Below are 18,168 nucleotides of genomic sequence, written 5' to 3'. Positions count from 1 at the left end.
CCAGTACTGGATCTGTTTGCCACCTGGCACAACAGAAAACTTCCAGTTTTCTTCTCCGACGTGCCGGACCCATGGGCAACTGCAGAGGACACATTCCAACACCCGTGGGACATCCTCGAAGTGTACGCCTTTCTCCCGTTCTGTCTGATTCGCAAGGTGATCAGCAGGGCGCTAGTCACCAGCAACCTTTGGATGACTGGTGGCTCCTAAATGGCCTCAGGCCGTTTGGTATCTGGACCAGCTGGCTCTTCTCTCGGAAGCACCGCAAGAGATTCCCCCATGGTACAACCTGCTGTGCCAACCACATGTGGAACAGTACTACCTGGCAGTACATTCCCTGTGTCTTCATGGCTGGTGGTTATCCACCATCTCTTGCGAGTGAGAGGCTTTTCTCGCCGAGCAGCAACAGAGATGGTAGGATACCTCAGACAGTCCTCTGCAGTGGCATACCAGGGAAAGTGGTCTGTCTTCTGTGGTTGGTGTTTTAGACGGGGTCTCTCTCCGCTCAGAGCCACTCTTCAGCAGGTAGATGATTTCCTAGTCTCTCTTCGCCGAGAGAAGCTCCTCTCCGTTTTTGCAGTTAAGGGATATAGGGCTGCTTTAACTTTGGTCCCAAAGCTGCAGGGTGTGGATATTTCCTCTTCCATGGAAATATCCCTACTTATGAGGAGCTTCGAGAGGTCTTGCCCACCCAGGGAACTCAGGACCCAAGTGGGACGTGACTCTCGTCCTAAGGAGTTTGACTTGTGGACCTTCTGAGCCTCTCCAAGAGTCATCAGACAGGGATCTGACCCTCAAGACTGTCTTTCTGCTGGCCCTGGCATTGGTGAAGAGATTAGGGGAACTTCATGGTCTCTCGTTGGATGTTAAACACTAGAGGGGATGGGGATCAGTTACGCTCGATTCCGTCCCGGATTTCGTAGCGAAGACTCAGAATCCGTCAGTCCCTGACGATAGATTCGAGTCCATTACGATCCCCTCCTTAGGGGACTTTACTGGTAATGATGCAGAAGAGATGCTTCTTTGTCCTGTTAGAGTGCTACTGCGCTATCTGAAGAGAACTCAGGCCTGAGTGTCGATGCCTCTTCGTTAGCACTGGGGTGACCAAGAAAGAAGTGTCCAAGAACACTATTTCTTTCTGGCTTCATGAGGTAATCAGGAAAGTGTACTCCTCCGAAAGGGGTTTCGACACTGGTACCTTTCATCCGAGAGCCCATGAAGTTAGAGGTATTGGTCTTACCCTTACGTTCCGCAACTTGTCTGTATCACAAGTACTGAAGGTAGGGGTGTGGTCCAACCAGACCACCTTCACTTCTTTCTGCCTTTGGGATATTGCTCACAGGTCCTTGGACACTTTTTCCGCAGGACCCATGGTGGCTGCTCAACAAGTTGTGTAGCTTACCCAGCTCCTCTAACGGAACAAGGTTGCATCTCGTTCTTGTGGTAACCGTGTGAATGAAGGGTGATTGAGTGTGTGACTGGCTTCTCTTCCTCCTTCCCTCTTCTCTCTTCCTTCGGGCAGGGGTGACGGTCATCACATCCTGGAGAGGGCAACAGATGCAGGTAAGCTATGTGACTGAGCAGCTCCATTCTTTCCCTTTCTTTAGGGATAGAAGCATGTATCCGTCCCTTCCCTAACAAGGGGGGAAGTGGACAAGCAGTAAGAGACAAACCCAATACTATATATTTGTCCTCTTCCTTCTGACCTATAAGTTCTTGTTTGCTATTCATAAGAGGTTACACATGCCTCCCTCTTATGAATCGGTCCAGAGGTCTGGCCACTGGTCTTGCAGTGATCTCACTCCAATCAATTGGACAGAGGCAAGGCTCCCCCTTGCTCTTATGACCAGGGAGGAAACCTTGGTTGGGTGAACACCAGTCTGTTCACAAGGCTCAGTTACCTCCCACCAATCAGTGAGTCGTCCTTATGTAAAGGACCAATGGTTTGAATAACTTGTAGGAACAAGTCACAATTTTTGAAAGTAAGTTGTATTTTTCCTAATTATACAAACCTGAGGTCCTTTACATATAGGCCCACCTCATGCCACCCCTCAATCTGTTCTAGGCCCACCTCATGCCACCTCTCAATCTGTTCCTGGGCCTAAAGAAAAGTGGAATGTTTACGTCCAGTCAGGCAGGACTCCGACTATCGGACAAGCAGTTACTGCCTAACTACCTTGTTATTAGAATCTTACGACCAAGTTTCCAGCTGCATTGAAAGTAATTCCTTATGTAAAGGACCTCAGGTGTGTATAGTTAGGAAAAATACAATTTACTTTTAAAAAATTGTAATATTAACCCTACCTAAAACCACAAAGCTAAACTCGCAAAAACTTTGTCTAGAAGAAAACTCATTGGGTAACATAATATAGTCACGGTTCAAATATGGCAAAATACACACGTGTGTGTGTATATATATATATATATATATATATATATATATATATTATATATATATATATATATATATATATATATATATATATAAATGTAGATATAGATATTTTTATTAAAAATATCTATATCTACATATATATATATATATAGTATATATATATATATATATATATATATATATATATATATATATATATATATAATATATATATATATATATATATAGAGTAATATTATACATATACATATACATATACATATACATATACATATACATATACATATACATTATAACATATATATATATATATATATATATATATATATATATATATATATATATATATAATAAATATAAATATAAATATAAATATAAATGTAGATATAGATATTTTTAATTTATTTAAATGGTCAGAGATGAATTTTCTCTCTCTCTCTCTCTCTCTCTCTCTCTCTCTCTCTCTCTCTCTCTCTCTCTCTCTCTCTCTCTCTCTCCTTTTGTGCAAAAGCAATATCAGGTCTCAACACAGTCTCCACAAGATTCATTTAATCTGGTTCCAAATCTTGACTTGCAATTCTATTAGTCAAATACACAAACTCAGTTTTCAAGCCAAATAACCAAATATTAAGTACGATATATCAATGACTTAAACCTTCCAGGTACAATGTTATTTTTTCTCAAGATTAGCACCAGTGAGTGGATTTGGTTAAATTGATTTTCCTATCTTGCATCCAAAATCTTTGTAGGTAAACACAATTCACTTAATTTTCCAATAGAAATTTACTTATTATTTTGAAAGGTTTGGGGGGCTTTGAATTCAGCTAATTTGTATGTTACATATTTAGGGAATGGGTTTAGTGTACAGTACACTGAGGAAACAAGAATAAAACTATTTACAATTTTAGACTGGGATTGATGAGAAAGGACAATATTCTTTTTGTAGCCTTCTGAATAAGTTAAGGCTAGTTTAAATGTTGCCGCCCTAAGGGAGGGTTATTAGAAAATTTCAGCTCCCAACAACTAAGTAGTATTTGTTAACATTGATAGTTGAAAAAAGCAGTGCTAACTTAAAAACCAGTAATTATGTGTAATCCAATAGTGAGGAAAGTGATTAATATGAAAATGATTATAAATGTGGTAGTATCAACTTTTTAAAATTTGGTCTTGATGAAAAGCAGAAAGGTTGGCTGTAACTTATTTAAAGGGTATTTACAGTGAAGGGTTTGTCTTATGGTTCTCTCCATGAATTCCTATCTCAAATGGCAGCATCTATCAGTAGAAGCTGAACAAAGAATGAGTTTTAAAATTAGGTCCACCTTCAAAATAACGCCAACCCTCTAATCGTACTTCCCTACCCTATTTTGGTTCTAAACCAACATGATGAAGTCATAAATGCAAAGATTACAGTTCAATTCATTTGCCTGAAGGTGGTTCAAAGGATTTACTGAAGGCCTTGTCATGTTGTTTTCAAAAGTTCTGTGGTGTCTTTTAAGCTTTGATCAAGTATGCATTAACATTTAAAAGCAGTGGACTGTTTTGTGGGTCAAGATAGACAATAAGAAGCAGAAAGCATATGATGAAAGATACAGTTATGAGAGCAAAAGAGAGCATGGAGAAAAATAACTAGGAGAATGAAGAAAAAGGTCAAAAATGGTCTTTTATGACATCGAGTAAGCCAGTGGATTATAGAATATATAGGTATCAATGACAGCAGTTTCCCAAGTAGCTGTGTTATTCACATATATACCGTAACTAAAATACCTGTAGTTATATAATGTAATGAAAGTGTATTTAAAAAAAAAGTGTCTTTCAAAATACTGAGCAGACAGAAAACAGGTTAGCCAGTGGGTATGGTAATTAGGTATCCATAATATTTATTTGTTGTGTTATTCAAATATAAGCTAATGAAAACTAGTAATTTGTTTACTGTGTAATTAGTGTTAATTTGTAGTATTATGTTTAAAATTTTAGCCAATGATTGTGAAATACTTCAGCAGCATTTTCTTGGTGAAATGGGCAAGAAAAATAGCATTTAACATAAACTTTCAGGAACCTAACTGTTTCCTCCAAGAAGTGGTTTATTCGTTATACATAGATAGTGTGAATTAGGAGCCTGAAAATCAAAGCATTTACTGGTGAATTATATACGTACTTTTATGCAGTGTAATTAGAAAACTTTGTAAACTTACAGAGAGAATGCATCAAAATTTTGAAGTGGTACTCCGAGAAGAGATGGAAAGAGAGCAGCTCACTGGAATTGGCAAAGATAGTCAACATTATACCCTTACTAGCATGGCTGAATTCGTGTCCTTAGTGAGTCGTATCAACGCTTCTTCTTCCCAGCTTGGTAAAGATGACAAGTTCCAGCTGTTCGTCTGTCTTGCAGCAAGGTGAGTTCAATAGTTTCATTGGACCATTTCACGAATGTGGAATATTTCTTGTAGATTATTTTTATTATTACAAACACCATCCTACTTACAAAATTTAAACTTATAAACATTCAGATGCAAATAAATGTGATCAATAATAAAGATTGTGTTGAGCGCTTCCCTGTGCCACCCTTAAGTTTCAATTTTGTTTTGTGCAATTATCCTGTGCATACAGTACATAGTGTATGTACTGCTGTGTTTAGGATAAAAAACCATACAGTACTTTAATAAGCATGACAAGTGCAGTAACAAACTTACCAACAATTTTACCTATAAACAGTTATCCACATCAAAACTTGTTTGTAAGTAGGATGGTCTTTATTATTATTGTTATCATTTTTTTTTCTATCACAGTCCTCCAGTTTGACTGGGTGGTATTTATAGTGTGGGGTTCCGGGTTGCATCTTGCCTCCTTAGGAGTCCATCACTTTTCTTACTATGTGCGCTGTTTCTAGGAGCACGCTCTTCTGCATGAGTCCTGGAGCTACTTCAGCCTCTAGTTTTTCCAGATTCCTTTGCAGGGATCTTGGGATGGTGCCTAGTGTTCCTATGATTATGGGTACAATTTCCACTGACATATCCCATATCCTTCTTATTTCTATTTTGAGGTCTTGATACTTATCCCTTTTTTCCTTTTCTTTCTCTTCAACTCTGGTGTCCCATGGTATTGTGACATAAATGAGTGATACTTTCTTCTTGATTTTGTCAATCAACATCACGTCTGGTCTATTTGCACGTATCACCCTATCTGTTCTGATGCCATAGTCCCAGAGGATCTTTGACTGATCATGTTCTATCACTCCTTCAGATTAATGCTCGTACCACTTATTCCTGCAAGGTAGTGGGTGTTTCTTGCACAGGCTCCAGTGGAGGTCTTTTGCCACTGAATCCTCTCACTTTTTGTACTGGTTTGCAAGTGCTGGACATTCACTTGCTATTTGGTTTGTGGTCTCATTTTTCGTATTGCACTTCCTACATATGGGAGAGATGTTATTTCCATCTATCATTCTTTGAACATATCTGGTTCTTAGGCCTGATCTTGTGCTGCTGTTATCATTCCTTCAGTTTTCTTCTTGAGCTCATGATTATTATTATTGTTGTTGTTGTTGCTGTTGTTGTTGTTGTTGTTGGAATGAATGAGACCTCTTAACCCTTAAGCGCCGAAGCGGTAAAATAAAAATTGTCTCCCGTGTGCCGGAGTTGTTTCGGAGTGAGCACGGAAGCGGAAAAAATATTTTTTCCAAAAATCACAGCGCGCTTAATTTTCATCATTGGCTGAAGTTTAGTATGCAACCATCAGAAATGAAAAAAATAATCATTATAATATATAAATAATGTGATATATGATAGCGCTAAAACTAAATTTCATATATAATTGTATTCAAATCGCGCTGTGCGCAAAACGGTTAAAGGTAACAAGTTACTTTTTCTTTCGTTGTAATTTACACTAAATTGCGATCATTTTGGTATATAACACATTGTAAAACGATAAAAGCAACACAGAGAAAATATTATCACAAAATAATGCATGAATTCGTAACGCGCGAACGTAAACAAATATTTTTTTCAAAAATTCACCATAAATCTAAATATTGTCCTAGAGACTTCCAATTTCTTTCAAAATGAAGACAAATGATTGAATATTACTATACTGTAAGAGTATTAGCTTACAATTGGAGTTTTCGACCATATCTGACGAGTTAAAAGTTGACCGAATGTAGAATTTTTTTATATATTTTTTTATATGCAATTATTTCGGAAATTAGAAAAGCTACAACCTTCAAATATTTTTCGTTTTATTCTACATGACATTGCGCACATTTTCATATATAAAACTCTATGAAATGCCTAATATGAAACTGAGCAAATATTCCGAGAATGGGACGTACGCATTTCGGAGATTTGTGGTGGAGAATCCGCGCACGGAGGGAAGGAAAGTTTTTTTTTTTAATTCACCATAAATCTAAATATTGTGCTAGAGAATTCGAATTTGTTTCAAGATGAAGATAAATGACTGAATTTTACTAGACTGTAAGAGTTTTAGCTTACAATTGCGTTTTTCGACCTTTTCGTTAGAGTCAAAATTGACCGAACGTGGTTTTTTTTCTATTTATCGTGATTTATATGCAAATATTTCAAAAATGAGAAAAGCTACAACCTTCAATTATTTTTTGTTGTATTCTACATAAAATTGCGCACATTTTCATATGTATGACTTTATGTAACGGCTAATTTAAAATGGTGCAAACATTACCACAATTGCACGTATGATTTTTTCGGAAGAGTTACCGCGCGGACGTAAAGAAAATGTTATTTTTTCATAAATTCACCATAAATCGAAATATTGTGCTAGAGACTTCCAATTTGTTGCAAAATGAAGGTAAATGCTTGAATATTACTAGAATATAAGCGTTTTTAGCTTACAATTGCGTTTTTTGACCATTTCGGTAGTCAAAGTTGACCGAAGGTTGAAAATTTGCCACTTATGATATTTTATATGAAAATATTTCAAAATTGATAAAAGCTACAACCATGGGTTGTTTTTAGTTGTATCGTGCATGAAATTGCGCACATTTCCATATATAAAACTTTATGTAACGGCTAATTTTAAAATGGTGCAAACATTACCACAATCGCATGTATGATTTTTTTCGGAAGAGTTACCGCGCGGACGTAAGGAAAAAGTTTTTTCATAAATTCACCATAAATCGAAATATTGTGCTAGAGACTTTCAATTAGTTGCAAAATTAAGGTAAATGATTGAATATTACTAAAATATAAGAGTTTTAGCTTACAATTGCGTTTTTTGACCATTTCGGTAGAGTCAAAGTTGACCGAAGGTTGAAATTTTGGCACTTATCGTTATTTATATAAAAATATCTCAAAACTGCTAAAAGCTACAATCATGAGTATTTTTTAGTTGTATTCTACATAAAAATGCGCACATTTTCACATATAATACTCTATGTAACGGCTAATTTGAAATGGTACAAAAATTATGTCAAAGTGACGAAATAATTTCCGAGATGTGTCACAGATTGTAAACGATTGTAAACAAAACAACACCTCGATCCGTGAACTCCCAGCATCCCCCAAGGCGCGTGATTCAAAAGTTTTCGGCTGGTAGGCCTATAAGTATTTTTCCGCGAATTAAAAAAAAAAAATTTTTGAGTCGACGTATGGTACGTACATTCGGCGTACGGGAGACATTTTGACTCGACGTTTAATACGTCCATTCGGCGTTTAAGGATTAATTGAATGTCAGTAAAAATACTGTCAGAGAAAGAGAGAAGAAGGTGTTGGGGTAGGGGGCACCGCAGTAAGTGCACAGTTCACTTAATGTGATGCATACATACTATACAAATGAGTGTATATATGCAGGCTATGGAAAAAACTATTTGTTCCTACACGATATACAAACCCTCGGTCCTTTACATAAGGAATTACTTTCTGTGTAGCTGGAATTACAGCCGTTAAATTCTTGAACAAGGTGGTTAGGTAGTAACTACCGTGTGGCAGGTGGGTAGGCTAGCCTGCCGGGATGTAAACACTCCATTTTGCTTTCGGCTGTCTTCCAATGAAGACTTGTGTTTGTGAGCTTTTGCTGACTGGTCATTGATCATTTTTACCCTGTGGGATCTCAGCCCCACCCAGACGACGGTCACGGTGGCAGCAGACGTTTCGTGTACAGTATGAGTTTCGTAACCCTCCTCGGGAAAAAGGTTTCCTAGACTCAGAGTGGCCATCACCGCAGGTTGATGGCTGCCCGTAACTCGCTTCTCTGACTGCAAGGCGAGCGAGAGCGTCCAATTTTCCTCCCCCATTCCCCCCTCTTCCTATGGCTGCGACAGGAATGGGAGGGATCCTGCAGAGCGTTCTCAGTTGGATTCTGCGTTGGGGACTGCGTTCCTGGAGGGACCTTCGGGTCCTACCGGACGTAGTCCCTGTCGTTGAGGAAGAATCTTGCCCATTCCTCCTTGATTTTTATGGGAATCGGGGGGACCACCACCCGATGATTGTCTGACGAAATTCAAGGGGGGGTTTCGCCTAGTGCTTAAAATTCTTCGGAGTTTCTATCACTCTCGGAGTGTTTTTGTCTTCTATGATCTGCAAACACTTGGGCGAGACCAAGGTCCAGAGTGGGCGAGACGAAAATTCCTGATAATTGTTACTACGATAATCGGGAATCTCGCCAAATGCTCAAATTCCTTGGAAGCCATTAATTCCTGGAATTTCTAGCGTTCGAAGGAAGTACTGCTGCTGAAGGAAGAATATCTCAAGATGGGTTCAGCCTGGATGGACTTGACAGTCCGTTGCCTCATTGAGCGGTCACCCCCCGGATAGAGAAGAACGGGCAATAACAGTCAGTCCTCCTCTCTTTTTTTTCCCATTACTTCTTGGTTATATCAGAATGAAACCAGTAAATAAGAGGAATTCGGTGGAGTTTACTCCTCGGAATTTGAACCCGAGAGACTATGTTTTAGGTTCAATCCTAGGATTTTACCGAATATACGTCAATCATTTCAGGATGGATAGCACCGAGAGTTTGAATACCTCTCCAGTGCTACTGTTTTGGGAACATCCAGTTCGGCTTGAACTAGTCGTCTTCGGTATCCTTTTATCACTGTAGAAGTCTTCCTTCGGGAAAACTTCACCTTCGCTTTCTTCATTAGAGAAAGAAGGAGGTCGGCTTCCAGTCCTTATTCTTGTTCCTCAAATGGAAGAGAATTCAGGCTGGAGGTCTATGTACAGGAACCTACAAATATACTGTGTATATTTCTCTCATGACATGCTTCTGTTATCAGTTGAATTGTTCGAGGTGTAGGCACATACTGTAGTTAACTCTACGGGTATGTGACCGAGACGAATAGTTTCTTCTCTTAATTGAACTACAATGCAAGCCTCCCAAGAGTTACCAGTTTCGATTTTAAGATACTAGTGGTATTGTTTACAACAACAACACCACAGCATTTGCATTCACCAACTGGTTTCGGTTAAAAGGCAAATTCTTGAGCGGTTTTTCTTGCGCTCAATGGTTCTAGCCGAACACATTCCTTCATGGAATGGATTACCTGGCAACTCAGGATGACAAGTGAACGAGAGTTAGCGGTGTCAGGGCTGCCTGCTAGCCCTGCCTGCCATAGCCAGTCCTGCTGGCTCTCCGAGATAGTTTGGTTGAGCTTTGTTTCTCTTCCTCTGCGATGATTGACTACCAAATCGAATCTCTGCCCAGCAATCACAGACTTAGGTCTCTGGTTGGCTGGAATTCTCGCATACATGTATGACCATCTCTACTGCATCGCCTTTTGCCGTTGCGAGAATTTTCAGACGGATAGCTCACTAGACTCATTATCATCTTTTGTTTCTGTTTACCTCATGGTAACAGAAGTCTGTAGCCTAGTCTTCCGCAATTATTCTTTGTTCACCCCGAATTGTAGATGAATAACGGAAGACTTCGCCTGTTCCCCGCCCTGTCAGCTGTACTTCCAAATTAATAGAAATGTCCTCCCTGATCCAGCCCATGAGAAGCGGTTCTTCAGGCAGCACAATCCCTGGGTTTTCATTACTGAAAGACACATTGCTTTCATTGCAAACTGCAACTTCTCACCGAACAGCAATGAAATAGTGGTTTAGCATTTTCAGTCCTCTGTAAAACAACAGGGACTAAAGCCGTTTTCACTGGTTGTTGTCAGCGACAGGATTTTTTCTACGTTCAGAATCTTGAGAGTTAACTTCTCTCGATTCAACTGTGAAGACGTAGGTTCGCATTCACCTTAGTCTTTCACTGACATATAGTATTGTTTCTCCTTTGTTGAGGTTCAACTACTATGAGAACTTCTGTCTTGCCATCAGGGACCTCGGTCTCTAGAAGGCAATTGACTATTGTCTGATGGGCGCAGGCCTTGAGAGAATCATCATCTCGTCTCCCAACATCGGTGGCGAACAAGATAGACGATTTGTATGTTTTCTTGGCATAACCCTTCAAAAGGCGAGTGTCTTGTGACTATGTCTCGGATGCATGACTGCTCACCTCACACTGAGAGCAGTCAGTCGGCAGCTGTTGAAGAGTCTGAGACAGTTATGAGCTACGCTGTGGACCTTGTATTGGTTGATCCAGATCAGTCATTACTTTGTCCTGTTGGTGTGTTCCTGTACCCATAAGGATCAACACCCAATATGTCGGACAGGAAGAAAAATAAGGTCATTGCGACCATATTTATCTTTCCCTTAGGGCCTGCCCATAGGTCCATGGAACCTCATTTCCTTGGACCAGTGGTGGATGCTTGCAGGTTGTGTTTGCTTACCCAGCTCCTTCAAGAGGACAAGTTACATCTCACCTATGGTGTGCAGTTGTAGAGGTAAGAAGATGCGAGAGTGACTGGCCTCTCCACCTTCCCCACCTTGTCCTTCCGCTCCTCTTCCTTCGGGTTGAGGATAGGACTCGAACTTACACTGGCTGGTCGGACGATTGATGTGGTAAGCTTATACATAAAGCATCCTATTTATGTTTTTTATCAGAATCATAGAAGCAATCTGCTCCTTCCTCTAGCAAGGGGAGGAAGGAGACTGACAATAATGCAAACCCTTCCCAGAACTTTGCATTAATGTCTCCGACTCTAAATATTCTTCACAGCCCATTTTTGGATGAGTTACGATTCCTCACTCATTTCGAAAAGGCCCAGAAGTCTGCCTCTTGATCATGCAGCTCCTATACTCCGATCAAGTTGTCAGAGGCAGGGCACTCCTTGCTCTTATGACCAGGAGGAGTATCCTAGGTGTGTAGAACTCCAGTCAGTTCTAGAGGCTCACTCAGATTCCTCCCACCAATCAGTGAGTCTTCCTTATGTAAAGGACCAAGGGTTTGTATACGTATCGTGTAGGAACAAATCACAATTTTTGGAAGTAAATTGTATTTTTCCTAACTACAGGCAGTCCCCAGGTTACGACGGGTTCGGCTTACAACGTTCCGAGGTGAAGGCGCTTCTCAATTATATTCATCAGACATTATTTCCAGGGTTATGACTCATGTTCCAGGGTTATGACGCCTACAACACTGATCTGGCAGATGAAATATGACACCAAAAATGCAAAATAATCAATATTTAAAGGTTTTTTTTATGAAAAATGCAATAAGAATGCAGTTTACATAGTTTTCAATGCACCCAAAGCATTAAAAGTAAGGTTTTCTTAGGATTTTTAACGATGTTCCGGCTTACGACGCGTCTCAAGAACTGAACCCCCGTCGTAACCCAGGGACTGCCTGTATACAAACCTGAGGTCCTTACATACATGCCCACCTTATGCCACCCCTCAACCTGAACCTGGGCCGAAAGGCAAAGTGGAGTGTTTACATCTGGGCAGGCTAGCCTACCCGCCTGCCACACGGTAGTTACTGCCTAACCACCTTGTTCAAGAATTTAACGGCCGTAATTCCAGCTACTCCGAAAGTAATTCCTTATGTAAAGGACCCCAGGTTTGTATAGTTAGGAAAAATACAATTTACTGGTGCATATGTGTACATCTGAAAAAATTATGTACTGTACGTATTTAACATTACATTACTGAACTGCATGCTGTATGTAGAGAAGGTGGGACCATTAAGTATGCAGCCTGTTTAATGCAATTCATATGTGTGCTACATATACGTATGCAGGCTAGGTTTACACTTTGACTTTATACATGTACGTATAACTAAACACAAAAATGTCATATATAATTAAAAATATGAAAATCACATTCAGATATACTTGTAAATAATATATCGAAACTACAATTTTGTTTTTTCTTTGTCACTATTGTGGTTGTCTATCAGGGTGGGGAGTGTTATTAAAATCTTCTCTTCTATACCGAAAGTGCTTTTGTTTTCTCATATTACATTAGAATTATAACTAAAACAATTATCCTGCTGTCCTAGTTTTATGCATATCCAAGTTTTTTATGCCATACTGTAGCTATAGTATACATTATTTTGATAACATGAAATGCTTACATGTAAATACACTTAAGAATTTTTATTTCTTAATGTGTATTTTCTTCTGAAAATTGGGGCATTCTGTGTGTCCAGAGGTCTTATATATACCATCAAATATGTTTTTTTTTTTTTTCCAGAGCTCACCTGCTGCATCGTATCATGCTACCACTCCATCGCTCCCCAGTTACTTCTCATATGTATGAAGAACATGCTTATCTCCGTGATCCTCAGCTAGTGAAGGATCTTATCAATGTCCTGTCAGCTCTTAATGAATTTGACATTGTTCTGGAAAGTTCACTCACGCGAGGAATCGATTAATGGTTTTGTAGTGGTATATATGTAGAGGGTTTAATGGCTGTTTATATTTGGGTCTACTTTTGAGGACCTTAATACAGTACTTTGCTTATCGTTATTGCCATCTCAGTATGGTGAGAATGTTATGTATCAAAGTGTGTAAAAATTGTACATCTAAAATTACCAAACAATTTTATGTATCTTTTCAAGTCACCATGACTTACTACCATGTCAAAGACATTTGTCTTTCAGTAGTGTACATAGTATTGTTTGTTTTTATATTTTTTTTTATTCCTATCATTAAATGTGGTCTTTGTTAAGTTTAATTATGAACATTATATGTTCACATACAGTTTGATATTATTAGGTGTAAGAAATGCTCAAAAAATAATTTTATCTATTTTATTATTTAGCTGTATTTATGTGTATTCAATAAATCAGTAACCTTTCTCATGACCGATATCATTGCAGAAATCACAACTTTTAATGAATGGAGTTTGACTACAGTGATGCTTGTGAACTCAGTTGGATGTAATGTGGGTAAATTTTCAATTAAGGGACCATAGGAATTTAAATCTTGTAACAAGTCATATATGTAGTTTTTAAGTTTCTCTAGTTTCTAGATTTTTTGCATTTATGGTAATATCAAGCAGGTAAATTATTAAGTTTCCAGTGTTTTCTCTTGTTGAAAGGGCTCATCGATTTTACTTGAACAAGTCTGGAACTGGAACTGTGCTGTAATTCAACTTATTCTTGTATTTGAATTATATTTGTATTACCATGCAGGGAATTTATATAAGGAAAACCAATACTCATATTTTGACAATTTATAAACTTTAAATTTTATATATTTCATGTTCAACAGTAGTACTGTACAATGTTATCATGGTAGCAGAGTTTTTTTGCCAGAATGTTCCTAATACTGTATGTACCTTTCTCTAGAATGTATTTTCCTTTCACACAAATCTTTTATTGGTGGTACCATATGTACTATAGTTTTGATTTTTGAATTGAAAAATTTTACTGAAATTTATAGCTATCCTTTCTTTGAGAATGCTCATGTGTTTGTAAAGCTTTGTTTAGTTTGGTTGTGAAGTACAGTAGCAAAGTTCTCTTGTGAGCAAACTAACAAATATTTTTACTCAGTTTTATTCCAAGCTTATTCTCATTGGTGGCTAGTTATATATTGTACTGTATGTACTTCAGTTGGTAATCTATGCTTCTGTGAATTCTGATTGATCTTGGAGATAAAATGTGTGTATACTGTAATTGGTGTGAGTGATGATCTATTGTGGATGAGTTAGTTTGAGTTGCATGCTTTTTATATCCTATAAACATTGCATTACTGCATTTAGAAGATTTTCATAGAAAGGATCTGTGTTCTGCTGAACACTGTATATTGCTAAAATTACCAACAAGTGTATACTGTTATACAGTAAAATTTCCAGGTTGCTTTTGCTAGAAAAGTGAGGTGATTGTAAAAAGCAGAGAAAAGTGGTTCACTTGCTTTTTATTTAGTCCAGTTAGTTTTAATATATGGTCTTAAAATGCATACATACACACTGCAAATTAAGATCCTTTTAGTAAAATATATAAAGTTTTAGGTCTCATATTTTTTTATGAATTATTTCTTAGAATTATATATTGTACTATGATTTGTGTACATTATTGCAAACATTTTAATCCAATAGAATGACAGTAAAGAATCTGGAGTTGGTTTGTTGGAATCTGAGTGCTGTTTTTACCATAAATGAGTTTTGAGAACCACTTACTTTTTAAAGTAACTGAAATTTTATACTTTTTCTTCATAAAATTCTCAACTAAAAAGGTATTTTAACTGGTACTGTATCATGATTATTATATTTTAACTTTGTCATGTATTTTTTACAGAGAGCAAATATAATTTATATATTAAATGTAATAGTCAGTTCATCAACAGAGACCCATGTGTATACCTAGATTTTCCTTGCCTAATAATTAGAATAATTAGTTAGAGCTTTAGACCACAGAGTAACATTGTGAAACTAGTACTGAGCCCACCTAAAAGATTTGATCTTATATAAGAAAGGAAAATTGAAGCAAGGCAAAGTCCAAGAAGGTGAATAGCTGAGTAGGAAGGGACCAAAGGAAACAGGTGAAAAATGAAATGCCAAAACCAATGCAGTCAGGACCGAAGGGATGCTGCAAAAGCATCCTAGTACTATCTACTGTGTGCAGCACAAGGCATACAGTGTTTTGCCAGTTGAGAATTTTTCTGACTGAAAGCATTTTGTCTTGGCTTTACTTTCTCACCATTAAGATTTCATTTCAGATTCTTTGGATTTGTGCTTGGTCTTCAAATACTTGGTATTTTATTTTTCTGTCATATAAAACTCTTGAACTGAGGAGTTTTGTGCTGAATATGATATTTTGTTGTATTTAGTCGTTTCACACTTCCTTCAGCCTCAAAAATATTAATTTATCTTTTTTTCCTCTTTCAAGGTGCAAGAAAGAATTAAGTTTGAGGATTAGCAATTCTGTGCCAACCAGGTAATTCATCTTTAATTGGGCATTAGGTTTCTTCTTTAGCAAAGCGCATCATAACCACGAAGTGCATTTTGAAATTAAAACAAAAATTCTATTTCACTAGTTTTTGTTTTTTGTGAATGGAATAAAAAAATAATGGAACTGACAATTAAGGTCACTGAAGTTCTAGATGCTGGATATGTAGCATTCTCAAAACCCTTAAGCATAACTTGCATTTCATTGGTTTTTACTTTTCTTACAAACTTTATTGAATGTTTTCAGTTTATTTCTCATTTTATTTCCTTAATGGTTGAAGATAAATTTCATAGGAATAAAGAGGTAAAACTTCCTTCTCATTTTACTGCTGCTATTTGTAATTTTTTAAGTACTACATTGTTTTGAAACCAACTTGTATATACAACTTTTGAGAAAGCAGTAAGTACAGATGCAGAGTAGAAAAATTAAATGTTTTCCTTTTACTCTTTTTAAATTATTTCTGAATGTACTTTTATGCTAATAATTTATATTTTGTTAAATTACTAAATTGCTTTTATAATAAAAATAGATGTGGATGATATAGTCACTGTATGCTATGGCAGTCATACTTCTTCACAAACTCTTGGAGGTTTTATTTCAAGAGTTTTGTATACCAAAGTGCTTTTCGTGTGATATTATTTTCATTGTTTGTGTTTTGTCTGGTTCAAATTTCTGAAAACTGTTTCTCCATGGTTGCTTATTCATATTTACTCCCTTTGCTGTAATTATGTGTACGTGCTATGTGTGTCTGTAAAGATGCATGTTAGTTTTGATATAATGAACTGTGCTACATTTTGATGTAAACAACTTGTTAACCTGTAAAAGTTGTGACAAGTGTGTGTTTTGAGATGAGCAATTATGATTTAATGACTTCATGCACCATTCAAAATTTGTGCTGTAGTCATTTTAAAAGAAGTATGTTTGGAATTGAGCTGCAGGATAGGATGTCAGCAAAGAATTTGGAGATTATAATTGCTGATCATTTCAGGTACCTAATAGTCAGGGTGTATTCATTGTACATATTTCATAGATTGATAGAACTGGTGTGCCATATCGACAAGCAAAGATTTCTTTAGATTCCTTGAGCTGTGATACTAGGCATGTTCATGATCACAATTGAAGAATACTCTATAAGAATAGGTGAGAAACTATGCATATGCTCATGCTAATCTATATTTATGAACATGAATAAATGCCCCTGAGCACCATTCTTTGACATGCTGCCATGTAAGTAAATAGAAGCTTATTTTCAGGATATGTGTAATGGACCTTAAAATACACTTAGATTATGCTCCAGCTCCAGAGACTAGCTGTTCATTGTTTGCTGTACATTTGTGCCAATAATAGAAATAATTGTGAATGAGGAAGGAGATTGTAGGCAAGAAGTTAAAGGATTAAGATTGTATATGAATAATTTATAGTACTGCTATGGAGCTAATGTCATTCAGAATAGTGTTTTGAAGCTGGTGCTCAGGGATGTTATTTGTCTAAAATTGAGCGCAAAAGATATAATTTACTCAGAGTTATTGCTCCTATAAGTATACATACTGAACATATTGCATTTCTCATTGGGTGCCGAGATGAAAAACATTATATAAGTGTACTGTAGATGTAAATGGAATTTTGTCAGTTTATATAATTTGAATGTAAAAGCAATATATTAATTTTGTACTTGTATGAGCTGTTACACTTGTTAAAAGTGAGTTAATATACTGAAAGACCGCTGTGCTGTCACAAGAACCTCTTTAAAACTTCTTTTTCAAAGAGCCAAGAACAAATGCTCATCTGTCAAAGATATGGCAGTATTTGTACTGTACTGTATATATGTACTGCATGAATTGAAAGTAATATTAAAAATAAAGCCTTGAAGAATCAGAGTTCTGTTTATTAAATACCTTTTTTATTATTTAAACAGAGAGTCAGTGTTTTTAAATGCAGACTCACCAATCTTTACTTTACAAGAGCTATTTTTTCGTGATAGCTTAAAGCCTTAGCCTAATATGGATAATTAATTTGTAGATAACAGATCAGGCGACTATTCCAAAATTATCATACCAGACCAGCTGATTAAACTTTAATGGGTAAAAAGCAGCACTATACTAGTTGGAAATGGGAATTTTAACCTTTTACTTTTGTTCAGGATTTTAAGCCAGAACCAAGGAAAGGTAAGACCTCTATAACCAGATTCATTCATCCTTACCTATATGCAAGTTGCTCCTGTGAACTGAAAGCCTCCATTCTCTCCAAACCCCCTCTTCATTCCCATTGGTGTCCTGAGGAGGGAGGAGCCTACCCAGGCGAGATTTTAAAAGAAGTGGGCCACAGCAGCTCGCTCTCAGAACTTCCTCAGATTTTCTCAAGCCCTGCAGACTCCATTTCACCCCTTCTGCTCCCCTGCCCTCCACCCTGGGGATCCCACAAGTGTTCTTATACCTCCATAGTACACAGAAATATCAGCAGATAAGAAGACTACCAACCCAGGATTTCCAGGTAATTTTAAGTGCAGTCGTTTTGCCTCTTGCCTGTATCTCATT

The 18,168-nt window shown here is 37.3% G+C and overlaps 1 protein-coding gene across 4 annotated transcripts in view; it reads left to right on the top strand.

The window, feature by feature from the left end:
* The window catches only part of LOC135223655 (DENN domain-containing protein 5B-like), a 263,276-nt gene extending 245,767 nt beyond the window's left edge, over positions 1–17,509 (top strand). For all 4 annotated transcript variants that reach the window (XM_064262308.1, XM_064262311.1, XM_064262307.1 and 1 more), the window contains 2 exons: positions 4,590–4,788; positions 12,937–17,509. In XM_064262308.1, the coding sequence (XP_064118378.1) occupies positions 4,590–4,788; positions 12,937–13,117 (380 nt within the window). In that variant the 3' untranslated portion in view covers positions 13,118–17,509. The remainder of the gene's footprint in view (positions 1–4,589; positions 4,789–12,936) is intronic.
* The last annotated feature ends 659 nt before the right edge of the window (positions 17,510–18,168 follow it).

Source organism: Macrobrachium nipponense, chromosome 10, assembly GCF_015104395.2.
Source record: "Macrobrachium nipponense isolate FS-2020 chromosome 10, ASM1510439v2, whole genome shotgun sequence".
Classification (NCBI taxonomy): Eukaryota; Metazoa; Arthropoda; class Malacostraca; order Decapoda; family Palaemonidae; genus Macrobrachium; species Macrobrachium nipponense.
This window is presented reverse-complemented; position numbering and strand designations above follow the sequence as displayed.